The sequence below is a fragment of the Lissotriton helveticus genome, chromosome 5_1, assembly GCF_964261635.1.
Source record: "Lissotriton helveticus chromosome 5_1, aLisHel1.1, whole genome shotgun sequence".
Taxonomy (NCBI): domain Eukaryota; kingdom Metazoa; phylum Chordata; class Amphibia; order Caudata; family Salamandridae; genus Lissotriton; species Lissotriton helveticus.
In genome coordinates, this window is record NC_136065.1 from 302,044,689 (window position 1) to 302,066,119 (window position 21,431).

Here is a 21,431-nt window from a genome sequence, read left to right on the forward strand (position 1 = left end):
ATCACAAGTTATACGTACAGTCGTGAATCGCATATATTACAATACAAGTGAGGTAGACATTGCTGTTTGATTAAAAGCAGAGGCAGATAGTCTATGGGGTTGTCAGGGGGCTTTACAGGAAATAATTATCAAAAGTTATACAAACAATCGGGGATCGCATATAATACAATATAGGTGAGGTAGACATTGCTGTTTGAATACAAGCAAAGGCAGGTAGGCTTCTAGGAGTTATAGGTTTAGGATGACAATTTGTTCATGAGAAACATTTTCGTTTCCTTTTTGAAGGTGGTAAAGGAAGGGATTCTGCGCAAGTCTGGGGGAAGGTTGTTCCAGATCTTCGGTGCGATACCAGAGAAAGCTCTGCATCCAGTTCTCTTTTTGTGGAAGGATTGAGGTTTTAGGAGAAGTGAGCTTGCGCTTCGCAGTTGTCTGCAACCTCCCCACCGTTCTAGCGTTTGTGCTAAATAGCTGGGAGTGTTGCTGTGTAAGGCTTTGTGTGTCATGCAGGCGATCTTTAGTTGTATCCTCGACTTTTATGGTAGCCATTTCAGGACCTTAAGGGCCGGGGTGATGTGGTTATTTCTTTTTATTCCGGAGACCAGCCTGGCCGCCACATTAAGTGAAGCTCTGAGCGGTGCTAGTTTGTATTTAGGAAGACCGCAGAGAGTGGTGCTTCCGTAGTCCAGTCTTGGTAGTACTAGTGCTTGGACCGCCATTTTTAGATCAGACTGTGGGAGGAAGGGTTTAAGTTTCCTTAAGATACTCAGCTGAAAGTTGGCTCCTTTGGTGGTATTGTAGATTTGTTCCTGCATATTTAAATGTTTGTCGATGGTGATTCCCAGGGATTTTGCGGAGTCAATGATGTGAGGGGCACAATCAAAGGAAGTAAGATGCTTCAGCCATGAGTCTAAGTTGGGTGCATGATTGAGAGGGGAGATGAGGAGGAACTCAGTTTTTTTGGTGTTAAGCATGAGGTGGTTGCCATTGAGCCAACTTTGGGTATTATGAAGAATGGCGTTGAGGGAGATGAAGTTCTCTGGTGAAGAGATTTTCAAATAAAGTTGAGTGTCGTCCGCGTATAGATGATATAAAATGTTTACAGAACTAAGTGCATTAGCAAGGGGTTCCATGAGAAGATTAAAGAGGATAGGCGATAAAGCTGATCCCTGTGGGACTCCTAGTGTGACCAAGGAAGGTTGAGAGAATGATTGCTTCAGCTTGATTCTTTGGGTTCTGTTGCTTAGGAAGGAGGTAAACCATTGTAAAACTGGACCGGTTAGGCCCATCCTTCGTTCCAGTATAGACAGTAGATTGTCGTGTTTAACCGCGCCGAAGGCGGAGGATAGGGTGAGAAGTATCAAAAGGCACGATTCATTGTGATCCAGCATTTTTAAGATGTCATCCATTATGTGTGTGAGGGCTGATTCAGTACTGTGACGCAGAGACCTTTGAAGCCACCTACCTTGTTATGCTGAGTATGTAGCCATCCTCCTTGGAGAAGGGTACACCACCGCCGGCCAAAGCAGGCATTGTTTTTGCCCTCAGAGACTGTCACCTGCAGGGGGTCGGAAACTGGTCCGTGGTGGCAGGCTGGTCCACACCAGTCAGCCAGTACACTAGAGGGTGGAAGGTTTGCACATATTAATACATCCACCACTGGAATCAGTGTGGGTTTATGAATAAGAGATGTTTGATAGCAAACATCTTTGGTTTCAGTAAAGCCATCATGTAGCTGGGGAAATCAAAATCACCAGTACCCAGTACATACACTCAAGAAGGCTTCCTTGTTCACTGGCAATGTCCAAAAATCGACTTGGATATCACAGGGGCATATCTGCTCATTCAGATATGTCCTCACATATAATATAATGCACCGTGCCTTAGGGCTGTAAGGTCTGCTGTAGAGGTGACTTAGGTATTTTGCATGCAGTGTCTGCTGACATGGCACACAGGAGGTGTGCCATGTCATGACTTCACTTTTGTCTGCACCATGTCACACAGCCTGCAATGGCAATTTGCTTGAGTGTGGTGTGGGGTCCATTAGGGTGGCACAATACGTGCTGGAGCCCCTAGAGACCCTCTTTAGTACCAGTACCATGCCCTAGGTACCTGTGGTGCCATTTACTAGAGACGCATAGGGGTGCTAAAGGTATTGCCAATTGGGGGAACAATTGTACAGTTTTTTCAAATTTATCTTTTTATTATTAAGCATCAAACCATGTCACATACAAAAGATAGCACCCACCAGGGTACAAGGGGGCACGCAGTGACCAGGAGCGCAATAACAATGATAGGTTCAGCTTCGCAAAGTCCCCATTCCTGCTACCGCCCTGCACAAAAGGTATGACGCCTGTTGTAAGAACAAACAATACCCCTCCCCCAAACAAACCAACTCCCCCCTCCCCCTCCCCAATTGCATGAGGGGCCTTCTGACAAATGGTGGAGGGGCGATTGCCTAAATATTGCTGAGTTGTACAGATTTAAGGAAAGATCTGTCACTGGGGACCTGGATAGCAGGAACCCATTGCACCTCTGTCAAAATTGCATCAATTACTAGGCAAAAAGTGGGAGTGACAGTGTGCAAAAGGAGCACTTTCCTACAGGGGTAAGTAAAGTGTGTTATGCCGCAGCGAAGTACATACTGTACCATGAGCACATTCTCCTCGTAAAAAGGGAGCCGCTCCGGGTAATAATCTACTTGCAGACATTTGTAAAGGTGCAATATAGTCTACATCTCATACTTACACAAAGCGTTGGTATGTGGATTTTCCTGCCCTTCAGGATGCTCACTTTTGGAAAACTGTTCTTACATTTTTTTTCTCCAAATATAGCCTGCTCGGAAGCCACCATTTAATGAGGAGGGCAGTGCCTTTTAGCCTGCTCTAAGAATATGATCTACAGGAGCCCATGCAGCAAACGTGCAGTGTTACTTATAACATTCGGCTTGTGGTGCTGTAGAGTCACATGCGCCCTCCCATTTCCAATGATGCGAGCTTATAGAGAAATGTTTGAACTAGTAATTCTCAGCAGGTGTATTATGCACAACACTCAGTCCTGTTTCCACTAGACATACTTTATTACATGGGGAAAAAGCATGTAAGGTGGAGTATTTTTCCTGGTGTATTGTTTCCTGAGCAATCTACATAAAAATTGCCAAAGCAAATTAATTTGGAAATGTAGTTGATAGTTATCTAATAGGGCCTAAGTTAATAACAGTCGAAAATGTCATTTCTATGGATAAAGGTTCTCCACCACAATGTCACAAGTGCAACTGCTGCCCTGTCCTAAAAACCTAAAGCCACTCACCCCAAACCCTTTTTCTCCACCCATGTTGAGTTTTGAAATTGCCACTCCTGGAGAAAGTAAGTTAATAGATTAGAATGCACCTGCCTTTTCACTCTGAGGCATAAATTTACTTTGTGTACACTGGTGTTTTAGAATGTCGATATATCTGTTGGAGGCAGGTCTTGATGTATATCCATTCAGTTACTGAAGCAAATAGGTCCTGAAGTTAAAAAGAGGTGCAACGATTGTAAGTGGGATTTTAATACTGTCAGATTAAATATTGTTAGATGTGCTGAGGATTCTCAGCCTGAGCGAGAAAAATTCTAATTTCATGACACCAATGATTGATACAGAGTTGATGTTACAGGTATCTTCCCCCTTAATATGTAACATGTTGGCATTTGGACAAAATTTAATTTGGTCAGCAGGAAAGTGGGGCGTCCTGTCTATTTGTAGCTGGACTTCTCAAGGCGTTCAGGTGTTATTCAATGCTCTGAATGGCACATATGTGCTGGATTAAGCTGCAGTTTTACGATAAAGCCATCCGCTTTTTCACAGCAAAGAGAACTCTATAGGAAGGTATTGTAGAGTTGATTTTCTCTTTTATAGAAATTTCATTTAAGCTCCCAGTTTATTTAAGATCAAGCAAAATGTCTTTGAAGCCATGTCAATGTCGCAAATGAAATGTCTGCTAGAGTCGTCTTGTAACATCTGTGTTGGACATAGGTTTCTCCTCGAAAAAAGATCAATACGATCAGTTATAACCTCCTGTATATCTAAAAACCCACAGCTGTATTTAATGTGGAACTTAGTTCATGGAGTTTGTTGTTTGTTCCTTTTTACTAAGAATGAGTATTTGACCTTTAAGAATGTAACAGGTGTGTGGCAAAAGCGATCTTTTGAGAATAGGATATGTGAATTATGCAGAAGCCGGGTACAAAATCCGGAACACCTCTTTTCAGAGCATTTAATTTCAGTTCAGGTGAAAAAGCTTGCCAATTTTTTTTCTCCGGAATGTAAACTGTTCTACAATATTTACATTTTTAAAAAGCTTTTTATATCTGTATTAATATGAAATTCTTTGATTGTGTATGTCTTTGGAAATTCTTGGTGAGCCACATCTTAATAATAAATTAAAATTGATTTAATACTCTGGGTAATGTAATTCATTTTTCATCCTATTTAAATAGGGGGACACATTTGTTGAAGTGAGAGCTTGGGAGAATGCGTCTAACTTCAGGGCTGCAGCATAATGATTGGTTGCATTGTATTTGCACAATGATAATTGAGTTAAAGTTCATATACAGCTTTCATAAGACTTTTGCTGTCTTGACTTCAGGACATTCGATCTAGTGAATTATCCCTCTTTCTTGCAACACAAGCTGACAATTGCAGACCAAGCCCCTAAAAAAGTTGAAGCCAAACACAATGACGGTCATACTTTATATGTTCCTGGCTGGGATTGCAATTTATGCGCTTTTTGGTAGGGAGGGGTTCCCCTTCAGATAATGCAAATTTAATGTTTAAAACACACCCCAACCATCTCTGCAATAAACAAAACAATGGGAGTAATAGCTATCACTTTGTCTTTTAGTCTGGTGGTCCCACATTTTAGCGCATAAGCTTTCTTTGCAAGGAACATTCAGATGTTCCTTTGGACAATGGAGAGAATATGAAAGGGCAGTGGTCGTCTGGTATCTGTGCTGACCACTAATCCCTATTGGAAATTCATTTAATTTATTCAAAAGAAAATGCCATAAAATAGCAGTCTCCAAACTGCTATTTTAACTTATTTCAGGTAGTTATAAAATATCACGCTTACGCTGTTGGTCAGAAAGTGTTTGACAGCAACTGTAAAATGTACTGTTTTTTGTATAAAGTGTTATTGTTTTCCTCTAACTTTAATGTCTGTTCATTGCAGGTGCGTCCTCTGACACCGCAGAGTTGCTTCCTCAACCGAGCAGTACTGCCAATTGGACTGTGGGCCTGCCAACTGATAACGGCCATGACAGCGACCAGGTGTTTGAGTTTAATGGGACGCAGGCAGTGAAAGTTCCCCAGGGGGTGGTGACAACAAACCTAAAGGAGCCCTTCGTCATGTCTGTCTGGATGCGACACAGTGCCGGGGGACGCGAGAAAGAGACCATCCTGTGCAACTCAGATAAAACAGGTATGTACATAATTCAGATTTTGAGGTGGCTCAGCAGGTATTTAATCTGAGCCAGACCTTGTCCAACCAGTTGTCCCTCTGTCAGTAGCTTTTGTTATCCATTGTCACTTGCCTTTCACATCAGTATTCGGTCGCAAAAACCGGTCTTTACACAAGTCACTTACCTAATTTTTCATTGATTTGCCACAATACACAGTTCTGTCTATAATAGTTTGTCCGAAGTAAAATGTATGGCTCACAATTATGCAGCATATTTATAGGTTGAAATATTCTTATTTGGCATGCTTTCTGCATAAACAACAAGATGATCTTGAAAATGTATAGCATTCATGGATTATTTTTTTTGCAGTACACGAGCGAATCCTAAAACAAGCACGGCAAAGCCAGCAGGTATCCCCTTTATGCCCTAGTGGTTTTGCCAGGGCTTTTTGCTGGTGTAGTTTAGAATCCGCAAAAAAAAGGCTTTATGATGTGGCTGCTGTTGCTATCTGCATCATTCTGTAGACGTGCATGCATCATCACACATGCATGCACCTACAGGATTAAGCAGACACTTGTTTTTTGTTATTGCCCGAACTAAAGTAAGTAAAAAAAAAAAAAGTCTGTGCACAAAAGCACTTGTTTAGGGCGGGCAGCAGTTTGCTACCTGTCCCTCTCCCAAACATCTTTTTTTAAATATGAATGGTGGAGTGAATTGAGCAAAGCAATGGGGAGTTGTTGCGGGAAAGTGGGAGAGAGCAACACTGGAAAGATTTACACGAGAGAGACTGCAGCAATTGGCATGGAAGGCTAAGCACACGAGAGAGGCAGCCACACGGAGCGTGGTGGGGAGAATGTGAGGGGAGAAGTTCACAGGAGAGGGACCAGCCACGAGAGAGAGCAAACAGAGAGCTTAGTGGTGTTTTTTTTTTTAGTAAGGTGGGGGTGGGAGATGGCTGGAAAAAGCATCTACACAGATGGAGTGTTAACCACAAATAAGAAAAAAATGTAGTTCCCTAAAATTGAGCAGTGGAAGGACAGAAGCCAGCCTATCATGGGTATAGTAACAGAGCTATGCTTCAAAGGAGGAACAAGCCCAGGATGGACAAGGAATGCATTGAAATAATAAACAAACTTATATAAGTGATAATAAAGTTGACCCATGCGAAGTAACCAGAACTTAGGCCATCGGGAAGGTGTTAAGAAGTTGTCAGGTTGTAGACCTTCAAGTTAAGGGTTTTATTAAGACTAACGTACACACCTCAGCAACACGGAGACAATTGCTAACTATCTTTCACAGAATTCTAGATTGCCTTCCATCGCACCTTAAGATTCTGGACTACAATTCATACTGCCCTACAAGCATAGTGAAATGTCTGTGACCTACTGGCTATTTAACATATGTTACAGAAAACATAACAAATAACAGTAGGCTTGATTTTAAAAAAGTTCCTGGCATTGTAATGCAGTGTTTCTGTAAAACAAGCAAATATAAAAGTATTCAGAGGATTAATCAGAGAGCGGAATATTAAAGTAGATCTCTTAATGTCAACTGCATACATTGTCATGACTTGACTGATTAGTGGAGCTGTTCTACATGTACAGTAGCGTTACTGCCCACTTTGTACTGGTGTTATGTCTGGCATAATTTACTTCTGAATCCTATTAGTGCATCTGCTTTTTTTATTTATTTTATTGTAATTATATTCTAAAATGTAAAGTTCACCCTAATGTGACCTATTGCCTCAAAAGAATAGACTTTTGTCATTGTCCTATACTCCCCCTGATTGTATAGGAAGATAGTTCTTCAAACTCTGCAAGAAAGACATACAGTCTTCTATATAAAGCTACGCCACAGTTCTTGTGAAAGCTTGTCCCTCCCCATGTTTGAGAGTTCATCAATACTGGTGCAGATGGTGTAGAACCTATTAGCTTCACTGTGGACTAACGTATTGCACTGTATTGCACCTCATGCTTTGAGAATGCCATCTTCTTTTACATTTTCACATACTGTATAGAAAATGAATATTTGTAGTTTCACCCCACCTAATGCTCCCACCTTTTGATAACTTAGGTGCTTGTGTTTTGACTCTAGTGCACTGTGCCTTATTGTCCAGACCCCAGGCCATGGGTTCCCACCACTCCCCCAAGTATTTATACAATTGACTAATACCTGGTTGACTTAGTTAACTTTTCTACCCAGGGCTAGTAAGTTCAATGTCACTAGTGGATTGCAGTACATAATTGTGCACCACTATAGTGACAAAGGTGAACATGTGACTCTAGGCCTGGCCATTGGCCAGCGTTAAAACTGCCAACTCGGCATGGCAAAATAAACCCTTTTGGCAGGTAAGAACCTTAGAGAAGGTCTTGTAGCCCACCAGGCAGAGTCCTTATGGGTATTTTGTATTCTGTTGGTTAATGTGTTGCTGCCTGGACCCAGCTAAGCGAGGCTGCACTAAAGACTGGACTGCACCTGAGGGACTGTGGCTGTTGTGCCCACTTGTGGAAAAGAGCACCACTTGTGCCAGGACTGTAGAAGTAACTTCAAGAGCTAGTTTGGTAGCCTTCTGTTATGGTTCAGTGCCTCCAAAAGCTAAGGAAACCTGCACTTCTGGAAAGCCCAGCTGCCCAGGAATGCCTGGACACCAAAGTGCATGCTGGGCGACCAAGTCCTAACCTTCCAGAGGTGTCGCTATGTCCGTGGGACCTGTACTCAAAGTGGACTTTGGTCCTCAGAAAGACAAGATTTACTTACCTGTAAACAACTGCTGACCGTGCTGTAACTGGGAGGCCAGTTGACCAGTGGCAACACTGCCTGCACTAGATTCCACTGCTGCATCATGGGAGATTGAGCCATGAGGCCAGAGACAACCCCAGACACTCGTAGATACCAGAGTTGCCCCCAAGAACACTCAAAGCATCTATTCAGCATCCTGAACATTAGCACTCCTTCGTGGTTGGACTGTGGTAAAAGAGAAAAGTGCACTGAGGACCCCAAGCCTGCTGGACCCGAAAAGCTACTGGCTCCCTGGACCTTAACGGTTCCTGTGATTGGCTTCCCACCCATTATGGCCCATCCAAGTGAAGAGAAGTTACCGTCTAGCCAGTTGGCTAAAAACTGTGAAACCCCTGAAAACTATTTATTACACTTCCTAAAAGTGAGCTGTGGTGATATACTTACCTTTGAAAATTCATGTTCGAGGTATGTGTAGCTGTACATACTCATACTGTGCATTCTTCTGCCATCTAGTGTTGAGCTTGGACATGTCCAAATCATTTTTCTTAAAATTGTTTTTCCAAGTCACGGGACCCAGTCACTCCACCTATTAGTGGTATTGCACCTGAGCATTGACTCCATTTATAGGTAATTTTTTCTCCGCCATCTGGTTCAGATGTGTCGTCGTGATCTCCAGTTGGACTCCATGTGGTATTCTTGCCAGGCCCTCTGATCTGTCCCGTCATTGATTTTACAAAACCATACTGCTTTTTGCTGGTTTTCAACCGCAGTGTTCATTTGAGTCTGTGTTGGCGACATATTTATCAACTCCCGCTTTCCGGGTCAAGAATGTCTTGGTAATGGAAAGGACTCCATTTTGATTCTGTCCTCCTTGCCATGCCAAGTACCCAAGTCCGACCTTCACAAAGTTTGTAAGCTGTTTGTCTCCAGGCCACAGAAAAGTCTCCTGTCTGGCTTATCTTGAGTTCCGTAACAAAAAAAATCTACAGAACTGACATACACGTCGCCTCACCTCAGCCCCCATGGCACACAGATGAGACATTTTGGAGAGCGTGAGGGGTCTGATTTGGAAGAATCAGGTGCTCCAGGCGTCTAAATCTGATTTGCTGTCAGCGCGCTACTGCTGCTGCTCTTATTTTAACTCGTGATTCCTTTTAACTTCGCGCTGCTGTACTGCGCTGCATAATTTGCTCGCTTACTGTTGTTATTAATTCTTGCCTACCTTACTGACGCTCTTCCTTAGGCCGGGGTTCAGCTAGGCTTACTGGCACTATAATTGTCTCTCACCCGCATTTGGCGGGATATAGCCAGCATTAGCGGGTCCGACCGTCATCTTGGGTGGGTTGTGAGGCCAGGGGCACTTCGGGCGCCATCTTGCTTAGGGCAAGGGGCGCAGGAGGCGGACTTCCGCACTTGGTGAGGTTATTTAAGCCACAGGGTCAGGTTTGGCTCAGATTTGCTGTCAGCGCGCTACTGCTGCTGCTCTAGGGGCGCAGGAGGCGGACTTTCGCTCAGTGTAATACCATATAAAGATGGACGAGCAGGCGCGCAGCGGTCGCATCATAGGCGCGCCGGAGGTGCGCCAGAGGTAAGCCCGTTTGCGCCCGTTCGCGCAACGGGCGCGCTCAGGGCCGCTTCCTCTGGCACTCCGTGCTCTTCCCGTATAGTCTATTCTCGAACTGACTTACTAGCCTTGAGAGCGCCTCAGTTGCCCCCTAGTCAGCAGGCCAGCTGTCCGCCTACACTCAGAAAGCTCTCCTGCGGTTTGCTTAACGTTCGGTCGCTCTGTAGGCACCACACGGAGATTGCCTTTCTTATTGAGTCAATGAGGCTTGACGTGCTGTTCCTAACGGAAACCTGGACTCGGGCGGACTGTGAGGTTGAACTAGGTTTGGCCTGTCCTCCGGGATTTAAAATCAACCATATTCCTCGTCTATTGAACAGGGGCGGTGGAATTGGATTTATATACAGGGAGACGCTAGCTCTATCGCAGCTCAAGATCAGAGAGGTACCGGGCTTCGAGCTGATGGGGTTCTCTTTTAAAGGACATGAGGGGACTCTATGCGCTGGTGTCTTGTGCTATCGACCGCCGGGCAACGCCCCTACCCTCCCTGATCTTATCGATCTGCTGCATGATCTCTCTAATACTCATGCTCGGCTGCTGGTCCTTGGGGACTTTCATTTGTGGCCGGGCGGACCGCGGGACAGTGCCTTTAACACCTTGTGCCAAGCATGCAACGATATTCAGTTGCAGCAACTCGTCCTTTCGGCTACGCACCGACAGGGCCATGTCCTGGATTTAGTGTTTGCCGACGCACAACATGTGACGGTGAACGATATCCTTTGCCAGTATTGGACGGATCACGCTTTGGTTGCCTTCTCCTTGTGTCTGGGCACTAACTCTTCGGCGGCTTCCGGTTCCATACGTGCTAAAATGGGCAGACCTTGGTCACGATTGTTCAAATCTTCAGTTCTGCCTACTTTATTACCAGGGAAGTTTATCCTGGGGGATAATGTGGAGGAGAGTTACACTTTGATGTGCCGGCATATCTCGCACTCTTTGGATAAGGTGGCCCCCCTTCGGAGGTCCAGGGAAAGATTGAATCGGGCGTGCCTTTGGTATACGAATGATCTGCGGCAGCTGAAGCTGTGCTGTAGACGAGCTGAGAGAGCCTGGAGGAAGGACTATTCGGATATAGCGAAGGCCTCCTTCAGACAGTCTCTCCAGGAATATAAAGCACAGATTAAATGTGCGAAAGCGGCCTACTTGGAATCCACCTTGCACCAGGCCCCTAATAAATCTCAGGCGCTGTTTAAAATCGTCAACGACCTGTCGCACCCTACCTGCGCGGCAAATAATGTCCCCACATCACAGGCTTTATGTGAGTCTCTGGCAAGCGCCTTTGAAGAGAAGATTTCCATGATCTTGGAGGGAGGGCGACCCCAGCAGAGTCATACGATTCCATGTTTGGGTGCTCCGGATGCTTCGCCCAGTCGTTCCCAGTTGGACAGCCCTTCTCTCAGTCTGGGAGCTCCGGACGCTGTGTCCAGTCGACCCCAGCCGGGAGATCCCTCTATCAGTCTGGGAGCTCCGGACGCTGCGTCCAGTCGACCCCAGCCTGGCTGTCCCTCTCTGTCTGGGAGCTCCGGACGCTGCGCCCAGTCGACCCCAGCCGGGTGGCCCCTCTCTCGGCTTGGGAGCTCCGGATGCTGCGTCCAGTCGACCCCAGCTGGGTAGCTCCTCTCTGTCTGGGAGCTCCGGATGTTGCGCCCAGTCGACCCCAGCTGGGTAGTCCTTCTCTTAGTCCGGGAGCTCCGGACTCTGCGCTTAGTTGACTCCAGTCGAGCTGCTGCTCCCCCAGTATGGAAGCCGTGGTGGATTACTCCAGTCGACCCCAGCTTTGTTGCTTCCCCAGTCCATCCTATGAGGAGTTCTGCAAATTGGCACTAACTGTGTCATCGGGTTCTCCGTTGGACCCACTGCCGCCGAAATTCTGGAAGGTGTTCCAAGAGGAACTCTTCGAGCCTTTGCATTCCATCTGCCTCCAGTCCTTTGACACTGCAATTGTTCCTGAGTGCTGGAAGCTGGCAGTGGTGTCACCTCTTTTAAAGAAACCCACACTGGACCCTGCCTGCCTGTCCAATTACAGACCTATCTCCTTGCTGCCGTTCCCTATTAAAATCATGGAGAAGTTAGTGTCCCGCGCCTTGACCGGTTTCCTGGAAGAAAACACCTGGCTCGATGAGGCACAGTTTGGCTTTCGTCCAGCGCATGGGACTGAATCTGCGCTGGTGGCCGTGCTGGACAACCTTCGTTCGCGGGTCGACATGGGTCGGGCAGCCTTTTTAGTGCTGCTCGACATGTCGGCCGCGTTCGATACGGTCTGCCACTCCACCCTCATCAGGCGACTGGAGGAGTGCGGGGTCACCGGATTGGCAAGGGACTGGTTGGTCTCGTATCTGAACAACCGACGGCAGGTGGTGGCGCTGCCCCCATTTAGATCGGAGGTGAGGAATGTGGGACAGGGGGTACCACAGGGCTCGGCCATCAGCCCCATACTCTTCAACCTTTACCTTCGCCCCCTGGTCCAGCTGATCAAATCTTTCGGTATCTCAGCATTTAATTATGCTGATGATACCCAATTGGTCTTTTCCCTGGAAGGAAACAACTCGGTCCCGTTGGAAACATTCCACCGCTGTATGTCAGCCACGGCTGACTGGCTTCAATCCAACTCCCTTCAGTTTAACAGCAAAAAAACGGAGGTGCTTTACTGCTCTTCGGACAAGATACCGCGTTCACTCCCCGACAATTTCTGGCCCTCGATTTTTCCTGAGACAGTATCTGCCGCTGAGTCCGCACGCAACTTAGGGGTTATTTTTGGGCCTAACTTGCAGCTGGACATGCATGTAAATAAGACCACGGTTACGTGCATGATGCTGCTGCGTATGCTTTGCAAAGTTTTGCCCCTTCTACCTGAACAGTCTAGACCAGAAGTAGTGCGTGGGACCATCCTAAGTCGTCTAGACTATTGTAACGCTCTACTCCTGGAAGCCCCTAAAACGCTGCTAGGTAAACTACAACGGGTGCAGAATATGGCGGCTAAGCTGGCCCTCTCCCGCCCTAATTTCAGCTCCTCCACCGCTGCTCTGCGGGATTTACATTGGTTGCCGGTCCATCTACGTGTTCAGTATAAAGCTGTCTGCTTGGTGTTCAAGGCCTTGCATGGACAGGGCCCGGTCCCTCTGCAGAATATGTTTTTCTGGTACTTGTCCACGCGCTGTCTGCGCCCTTCTTCTGCGTGGCTGGTGGTGGTACCGAGATTCCAGAGAGTGAGGATGGGCGGACGCTCGTTTAGTGTCGCGGCTAAACTCTGGAATTCTCTGCCACTCTCTTTACGAGGTCAAAGGGACCTTTTACCATTTAAAAAAGCATTGAAGACCCACCTGTTCCCTAGGGCAGTGTAATGACGTTGTTTTGTTGCTGACAGTGATCGCAAGCGCCAGGATGCCCTTGAGGTGACAGTAACACGCTCTACTAATATACAAAATAATAATAATAATAATAAATCGAACCAGCCTGCTCACCTGAAAGTACCAACTCAAGGCGAATATCAAGGTCGAACATCCTCCACCTGCCCAGAAGCAACAAAAGATCGTAGTGTACACTAATGCTTTCCTTACTCACCACCAAGAGATGTCTGCCTCAAACTCCCGAGCTCATGAGGCCTCTGATGCACCACTGCCTTCCGGCCATGGTTGACATCAACATTCCGAGATAGATCCATGGGCTGTTGCACATTGGCGCAAAACTCCTCGACGTAGGATACGAAGGTGCACCATTGAGCGCCCTCTGACTCGAAAGGAGTGGAGCCAATTATTTTGGTGAAGAGACATCTTATCCCGAAGCACTAAGAACCGAAGTAGAGTTTAGTGCCAAGACGCGCAGAGATTGAGCTTAGCACCCACTGATGGCGACCATCTATCCCTTAGAGGCAATCTTCCACTGCTGCCTTCTCTGTGACTTCCGAAGTTTTGGGCAGATGATCCTCGAGCTGTTTCAAGAGCATCTGGACGCTTTGTAACGGGGATACATATTCAGCCGGGCACTGGGATGATCTTGGCAAAGCCTCTGCTGGTGCCGAAGGACCCTACTTCTCATAAGAGGAAGTTGACGGACTATTGAGTAGTCCATCAACCCACGAGGCCTGTCCCTCCCAAGAGGGTTAAGAAAGCCAACTGGATCCACCTCCCCTCTACTTCCTGCTCATCCTTCACCTTCCCCTCACACTGCCTCCTGTACATCCTGTGTTGCCTTTAAAGTCCCCACAGCACTCACCTAGGTCGTTCTTCACACTAAGGTGGCTGGGGCAGTCCAACACTCCCATATGACCCGATTCATGATCCACAAGGCCCGGACCCTTGGGATGATTAAGATATTGAATCCCCTGCAGATACGACACATATTTGTACCTTGCCAAGCCTTCCCCCACCACATGTCACTGCATATCTGATGTACTATACAGTGCTGCCACGTTCCACAATGTCAAGCTCCACAGTAGGATGATCTCCTCGTGGAAACCCTCTTCTCAACGCTCCATCCAATATCTCCTGATGCTAAAAGTGATCCTTAAACCGGCCACTGAGATTTTCAAGGAGCTTGTTCAGGCAAGAGTTATCACGCCTAGGGTAGATAGACAATATAAAGCCTCCCCTAGTTACCCTCCATACATTCATGGCCAGTTACCCCTCCGGCTCCCTGGTGGTACATACCGCCAGAAAGCGTTCAACCACCCAGGGCCATGGTGATGTACCCCCTCCTGATCAGGAGAGCAAGAAAATAAATGCTGGAAGTAAGAGGGTGGTGGCACAGTCTATTACTCTTTGGTGAATAACCAAATCCAGTGTGCTCTTCAGGAATGACAACATTCACTGGGGCCAAATGGTCAAGTCTCCCAGGACAGTACCGCAAAAAAGTCGGCAATTCTTAGCAGTGGGAAAGGTTATCTATAATACTCGCTGTGCTTTAGTCGCCACGGATACAGCCATATGCTACATTAATTCCAGCATTCTCTCGCGCTGCCATGCATGGCTGGGGGTTTCTGTGCTTAAACCCGAGGTGTAACAGCACTTACTAAATGTTGTTTTTTATGGTCCGCATCTCTCTGGCCCTAAGGTCGATGAGGTGCTAGAACAAAAAAAAGAAAAAGAAAACCCACAGATAACGCAAAAGCGATAGTTGCCCTACAAACACTGCCCACTCTAGGCTCTTTTTGGTGCTAAGTTTCATTGGCGCATGTAAGACACCCATTCCAGAATCCTCTTCCACATTCACCAGGCCACCACACCAATCCCCCTCACAGGGTTACTATAGGGGTGGATACAGGGGCAACAATAACAAGGATAGAGTTAAAAGTACAGCCTCATTAGACGTACCCCCTCAAAACAGTCACAGCCTTAGTCTTCCCCCATCACAAAATACCCGTTGGGGAAGATAGCAGGGGTTTCTGCCCCGTTTGGTCAAAAATAACCTCAAACCATTGGGTTCTAGATATCATACGGGGGTACTGTCTGGAACTCATACAAACACCACCAAACATTTACCCTCTCCAACACAGTTTGTCAGAACAACATCTGCGCCTCCTCACAAGGAGGTACATGCTCTCCTGGAACAAAGGGGATATAGAACCCGTTTCGCATCAACATAGCGGAAAGGATGTATACTCACTCTATTTTCTTATCCCAAAGAAAGATGGCCCCCTCAGTTCTATTCTCAGTCTCTGGCCTTTCTACAAGTACATTCGGTCAGAGCACTTCCACATGGTGACTCTACAGGATGATATACCACTCTTGGGGAAGAGCATCTTCATGACTGCTCGGATTCTGAAGGATGCCTACTTCAACATAGTCATCCACCCAGCGCATCACAAATATCTCCGTTTTTTGGTTGGTCCTGACATGGATATCTGCGTGGGAAAGGCTTACCTCACTCAGAGTACAAGCCATCCAAAACATGCTGCCTCTTTTTCAGCCAGGTAGGCCAGTAACAGTCAGAAATGTGATGTGTTTACTAGGCATGGTGGCACCTTGCATAGCTATAGTCGTCCATGCCAGACTCCACATGCGCCGGTACAAGAGTGCCTAGCGGAACAGTGGTCTCGAGCCAGAGGGTCATCTAGAGTTGGTGATGGTCTGCACACAATACTCTCTGCAGTGCTGGAAAACAACCTATTGCAGGGGTGGCCCTTCCTGGATACAGTTTTGCAAGAGACCATCACCACAGACTCGTCACCCACAGGCTGGGGAGCACACCTCAATCATCTCACTGTTCAGGGTCCATCGACCCCTGCCAAGCAATCACTTCATATCAATAACCTGAACCTGCTAGCCATCGAGCTTGCACTCTGGGCTTTTCATACGGTTGTTCAGAACAATACAGTTCTGACAACACGACTGACATGTTTTACAGAAGCAAGGGGGCAGATTCACCACAATTGTCCAGTGTAACCCAAAGCATCTGGAAGTGGGCAATTCATCAACAAGTCCATCTACTTGTCCAGCACATTCCCAGAGTGGACCCCGATCTAGCGGGACCTTCTCAACCGGATGTATCAGCAAGTCCAGCAGTGGGAACTACACCCCCAAGTCCTACACATTTACTTTCACCGTTGGGTGGTCCTACAAATAGATCTGTTTGCCATCGCCGAAAAGGCAAAATGCTCAAACTTGGCCGCCAGACTACCACACCCAAAGTCTCTGGGCAGTATGCTATGAATGAGTTGGTCTGTGATATTTGCTTATGCTTTTCCGCCTCTCCCACTCCTCCCATTTGTGGTAAGGCGGCTGAGACTGACATCGCTCACGCTCATTTTGGTAGCATTATCCTGGGCATTCCATCCAGGGTACAACATAGTATTAAAACTAACTCTAATCTTGCACAAGAAGCTCCCCAGCAGGCTGAATCTTCTCATGCAAAACCACAGCACTCTGACATCCCAACCCTTAGCAGCTCAACTTGCGACATTGCTCTTGAGATCTTAGAATTTGGTTACCTTTATCTTCCAGAAGAGGGTATGTTTATTCTTAAGGAGGCACAATGGCCTACTACTAGGGCATGTTATTCAGACAGGTGGAAACAATTTGTTGATTATTGTCTTCCCAAAGACCTCAAATTTGCCCACAGTGTCTGTGCAACAAATTACATGTTACCTCCTTCCTACAGAAGTCTGGCCTTGCCTATGGATCTATTTGTTTACATCGGACTGTCGTAGCGGCCTATTTACGGAATACGCTACATATTTAACGAGTTTCAGTCATTAAAGCATTCATGGACGGCCTCAAAAGGATTATTCCACTGTGGACGCCCCCTGCTCCCATCTGGAACATTAACATATTCCTCACAAGACTGATAGCCCCCCCTTTTAACCACCTTATCTTGTCCTCTTAATTTTTTATCTTGGACGTTGGCTCCCTTGTAGCCATCACCTCTGTCGGAATAGTCCGTGAAATGCACGCTCTTACCATAGAGCTGGTATTCCAAGAATATAAAGACAGATTGGTTCACAGAACAATCCCTGCCTAAAGCGTTCTCCAGTTTTCACCTTAACCCAACAATCGAGCTGTCAGTCTTCTTTCCACACCCAGAAACTGTAGCTGAACGCACAGTGCACACTCTCTTGATGTCAAGTGTGCTAACGTACTTTATTGACAGGACAAACCCCTTCTGTAAAACTCATAAAGAACGTGCAGTTTCCAAGGCAGGGGTTGCAGGATGGTTGGTCAAATGTATACAGAACTGGCATGCCAAAGCAAAAAGAACCCTGCCCATCCCTCCCATACCTCATTGCATCCATAAGAAAGGGGCTTCTATGGCTTTCTTAGGTTATATACCATTAGCTGACATCTGTAATGCAGCTACTTCATCTACCCCTCATATCTTAACCACACACTATTGTGTGGACTTCATGGTTAGACAAGTTAGATTTAGCCAAGCTGTCTGACGCACACTCTTTCAATCTACTGCAACGTCGTCAGGCTAAGCCACCAAATTTTGGAAGGGCTCCTTTACAGTCTACGCACAGCATGTGTATCTACAGCTACACATGCCACGAACTGAAAATGTTACTTACCCTATAAGCATCCGTTAGTGCTGTAGACTCTCATTCGACCACACTGCTCCCCGGTTGTCTGAGGTTGTTAGTAGGTGAAGTCACCAGGTCCAGAGAATTGAAAAGTTTATATTCGAAGAAACACAAGTTGAACACGTTTGAGCCCAACTCTAGATAGCAGAAGAATGCATAAGTGTGAGATTCTTGTTGTGTTTCTTACCTATTTTAGTACTTCTAAATGCTTTACCCTTGTTACTTTGATTAAGCCAGACTGCTCTGTGCCTCATCTACCCAGGACTGAGCTAAGGGTTTATTAAAGAAACCTAACTGGACCTGATGAAGATTGTGACATTATAACATGGTGAGGCCTCACAATCACACTACATCATAATCCACTTTCCTACAGACAGAGTACAGAAGATGTTATTGTCCTAAGAGTACACTCGCCAACAATTTTCCATCATTGATCTCTTCCATTCATTAATATCTTCTGTAGATTCACATGCTGTGGTGAATTACCATATAGGGTCCCTAATTGAAAATATTGATTTTCTATCTAGTTAGTCTGAGCATTTGCATATTTTGGGGCAATGCAGATACAGCACAAGATGCTTCTGAGTATATACATTTTGTGAGTACCTTTTATTTGCTAAAGTTTGTTTTGCATTCCTTTCCTAGCTGATTGAATACAATTTTATATTCTTTGCAGATATGAACCGACATCGCCTCTCACTATTTGTGCACAACTGCAGACTCGTTTTTCTGTTCCGCCAAGATCCGACAGAAGAAAAGACTTCAAGCCCAGCAGAGTTTCACTGGAACCTAGACCAGGTGAGTGCACCTCCCTTTCCCTCTCCACCTCCACCCTCTAGACCACCTTTATTCTGAGGAAGCATCAACTACAGGACATATCTGTTGTCACTGTCTTGCAATGGTTATGAGGTTCCTCAAACACCCAGTGCTTCTCTTTTGGGTGGGTGGGGGAGAGGGGGGGGGGGCAGCACATCATTCTCATGAGTAGAGCAAGTGAAATCCAAATGGAGAGGAAGACGAGAGCCACAAGATAGAAAGCAAAGGCACATGTGGATTTGCTGCTGCTTCTTTAAGCAATCCTTTTCAAATTAGCAATTGTGGACTAATGTAACTCTCTGGTGTGTGAATCAGAGCTTACTTTTAATTCTCCAGCATGAGGTTCTTTGTACATGGACATGCCTTAAATGTTTATTTACAGTTGGGATGGCCATGTTCATCCAGAGTGGACTATTCTATGCTTTTGAAGGCTACCCATGCACAAGAAATGCTTTTGCTGTAAATAGCTTTTTTTAGTCTTAAATCTTGCCTAGTTTGACAATTTTTATTAACAGGAATCAAATCTCAAGGCAATATACACAGTACAATAGCATTGCTTATCTGAATCAATGTTTTCTGGCATTTACAAACACACAATGTAATTAATTACTGGTTATACACGTCATAGCTACAACGGTTCATCTTGAGCTGGCACCAGCGGTGGGGTACAGAGATTCCCCCTATATTCATTCCAGCCCTCCCAGATTCTTGACCACTTCCTGGGACATCCCCTGGCCACATAAACATATTTTTCACGAAACATGCATCAGTCCATATCCTTTTTCCAATCACCCACAGCTGGTGTCCGCGATGCACCCCACTTCTGGGCTATGTTACGTTTAGCGATCATAAGCCCCAATGTGACCCAGGTGACACGAGAGTTGTTCATGTCTGTCGGTTCCACGCGTTCAGGAGACATCTCTTGGCCTCCAGGGAGAGTGTCTGATCTAACATTTCACTCAGAGTCTCATGTATCGACTTCCAGTACCTCTGGATATACGGGCAGTCCCATAGTATATGAAGGGACGTACCTTCGCCTCCACAACCCCTTCTGCATTTAGATTGACAATTTATTAATTATTTCCAGTTGCCAGATTTTAAATGCCCAGTAACTACTTTTTCTTAAAACTGCTGATTTAACACAGTAACCTGGCCACTTTAAGGCCTGTCTGCTTTAGGCATCTCCGCTTTTGCCATCAAGATGCATGGACTTAAAACCCAGCACTTTAAAGCAGTCTTCAGCTTCTTGCCACGTATTGTGTAAATGGGAGACTTGGCAGGAAAAGCCAGAAATATCTCTTTATAACCATTGAGCTCTAGAAGGCCTTTACATACTGATCCAACACATCTCAGAGGAATGTGATATTTGTAAGAGGTTCTCATCAAGTTCATCTCAAGAATAGTGTTGTCCCACCGTCTTCAGATCGTAATTGATATTCAGGATACAAAGCTGTTTAACATGTGGAAAACGTCACTGTAAAATAACATTTTTGAGGCATGTTTTTCTAAAAGCATTGTTAACTCCCAATTGTCTGCTCTCTAAAGAAATACACGTTTTCTTCTATTACAAACAGGATTGCTGGGCTTGGAAGTATTTTTATTCTGGTATTTCAAACCAGAAAATACATTACCTAGGTTTCTTACACTTAGCAACATAGGGTGCATTCCATCTTTTCAGTCCTTTATTACTGAAGACAACATTTTTCTTTTTTTTCAATTAAGTATTTTAGTGATTGTCCAAACCTTAAATGTAAATGTATACTTGTAAAGCGCACTGTTACTCCATCTCGGAGTGTCCTGGCGCTGTATACCGCTGGGGAACCCGTCCTGGCTTTCCCTGTGAGATGGTCCCTCCTGGGCACCCCCAAGGTGCAGCCAGGCATCCCCGGCGCTGATAGGGCCGTTGTGGAGATTAAGCAAGCTATTGCCCAGAGTTGCAGAGTGGGACCCATGATTAGCTTAGGCACCTAGGCGAGAATTATCGAGTCCGTGGACATTGACCCAAGACCCTGCCGCGACGGGAATTGAACCCTGGTCCCGGGCCGACATCTGTTTCAGGGTCTGCCGCTTCTAACCAGTGAGCCACACTAAAACATACAATAAACAGTTTCTCTCTGTCTCACCTCCCTCCCTGTTCGAACAACATTTTTAATTTAATTTTGTTTGCTGGCCATTTGAAGCTGTTTTCCTGTGTTTGGAAGTGTTCTTGCTTTAGGATGTAGAAATTAAAGAAAATCCGTATGTTCGATGCATGTGTGCTGTGGATGCACATGCTATGCATACTCCTGCCATCTAGAGTTGTCCAGATGTTTGCAAGTTGCTTTTCTTCAAAGAAGTCTTTCCAGTCACAAGGTAAGGTGACTCTTCCTTTCAGTGGTAGTGCGCATGGGCATCAACTCCATTGTTAGATTGTTTTTTCTGACATTGGGTTTGGACATTTTTTGCTGCGCTCCAGTTCGAAACTGTTCTTCAGGCTGCCTTAGGTGCACAATCCATTCTACCCTCAACTGTTTTGTTCTCGAATGCGTTTCCCTGTTCTCCGGTTTTTGAACCCATCTGGAAACACTCTGTCTTTGGCAGGAAATATTGGGGACGGCCCTCGGGCCTAGCTGCATTGGTCCACCCTTCTGCCGATGGAAAAAAAATCAATCCCAGGTCTGTCCTCTATGCCGCTCAAAGTACCCTTGCACCGACCCACAGCAAGTTTGTAACTTGTGCCGATCACCGGAGCACTAGGAGGAAGCCTGCGACGCTTGTAAGTTGTTTCGGTCGAAGAAAACTCTACTTGATAGTCAGGCTCGAC

General features: G+C 45.9%; 1 protein-coding gene across 4 annotated transcripts in view; it reads left to right on the forward strand.

Annotated features, from left to right (window-relative positions):
• The window catches only part of CLSTN1 (calsyntenin 1), a 329,531-nt gene that overhangs the window by 191,086 nt on the left and 117,014 nt on the right, over positions 1 to 21,431 (forward strand). For all 4 annotated transcript variants that reach the window (XM_078642290.1, XM_078642287.1, XM_078642289.1 and 1 more), the window contains 2 exons: positions 5,207 to 5,455; positions 18,489 to 18,610. In XM_078642290.1, the coding sequence (XP_078498416.1) occupies positions 5,207 to 5,455; positions 18,489 to 18,610 (371 nt within the window). The remainder of the gene's footprint in view (positions 1 to 5,206; positions 5,456 to 18,488; positions 18,611 to 21,431) is intronic.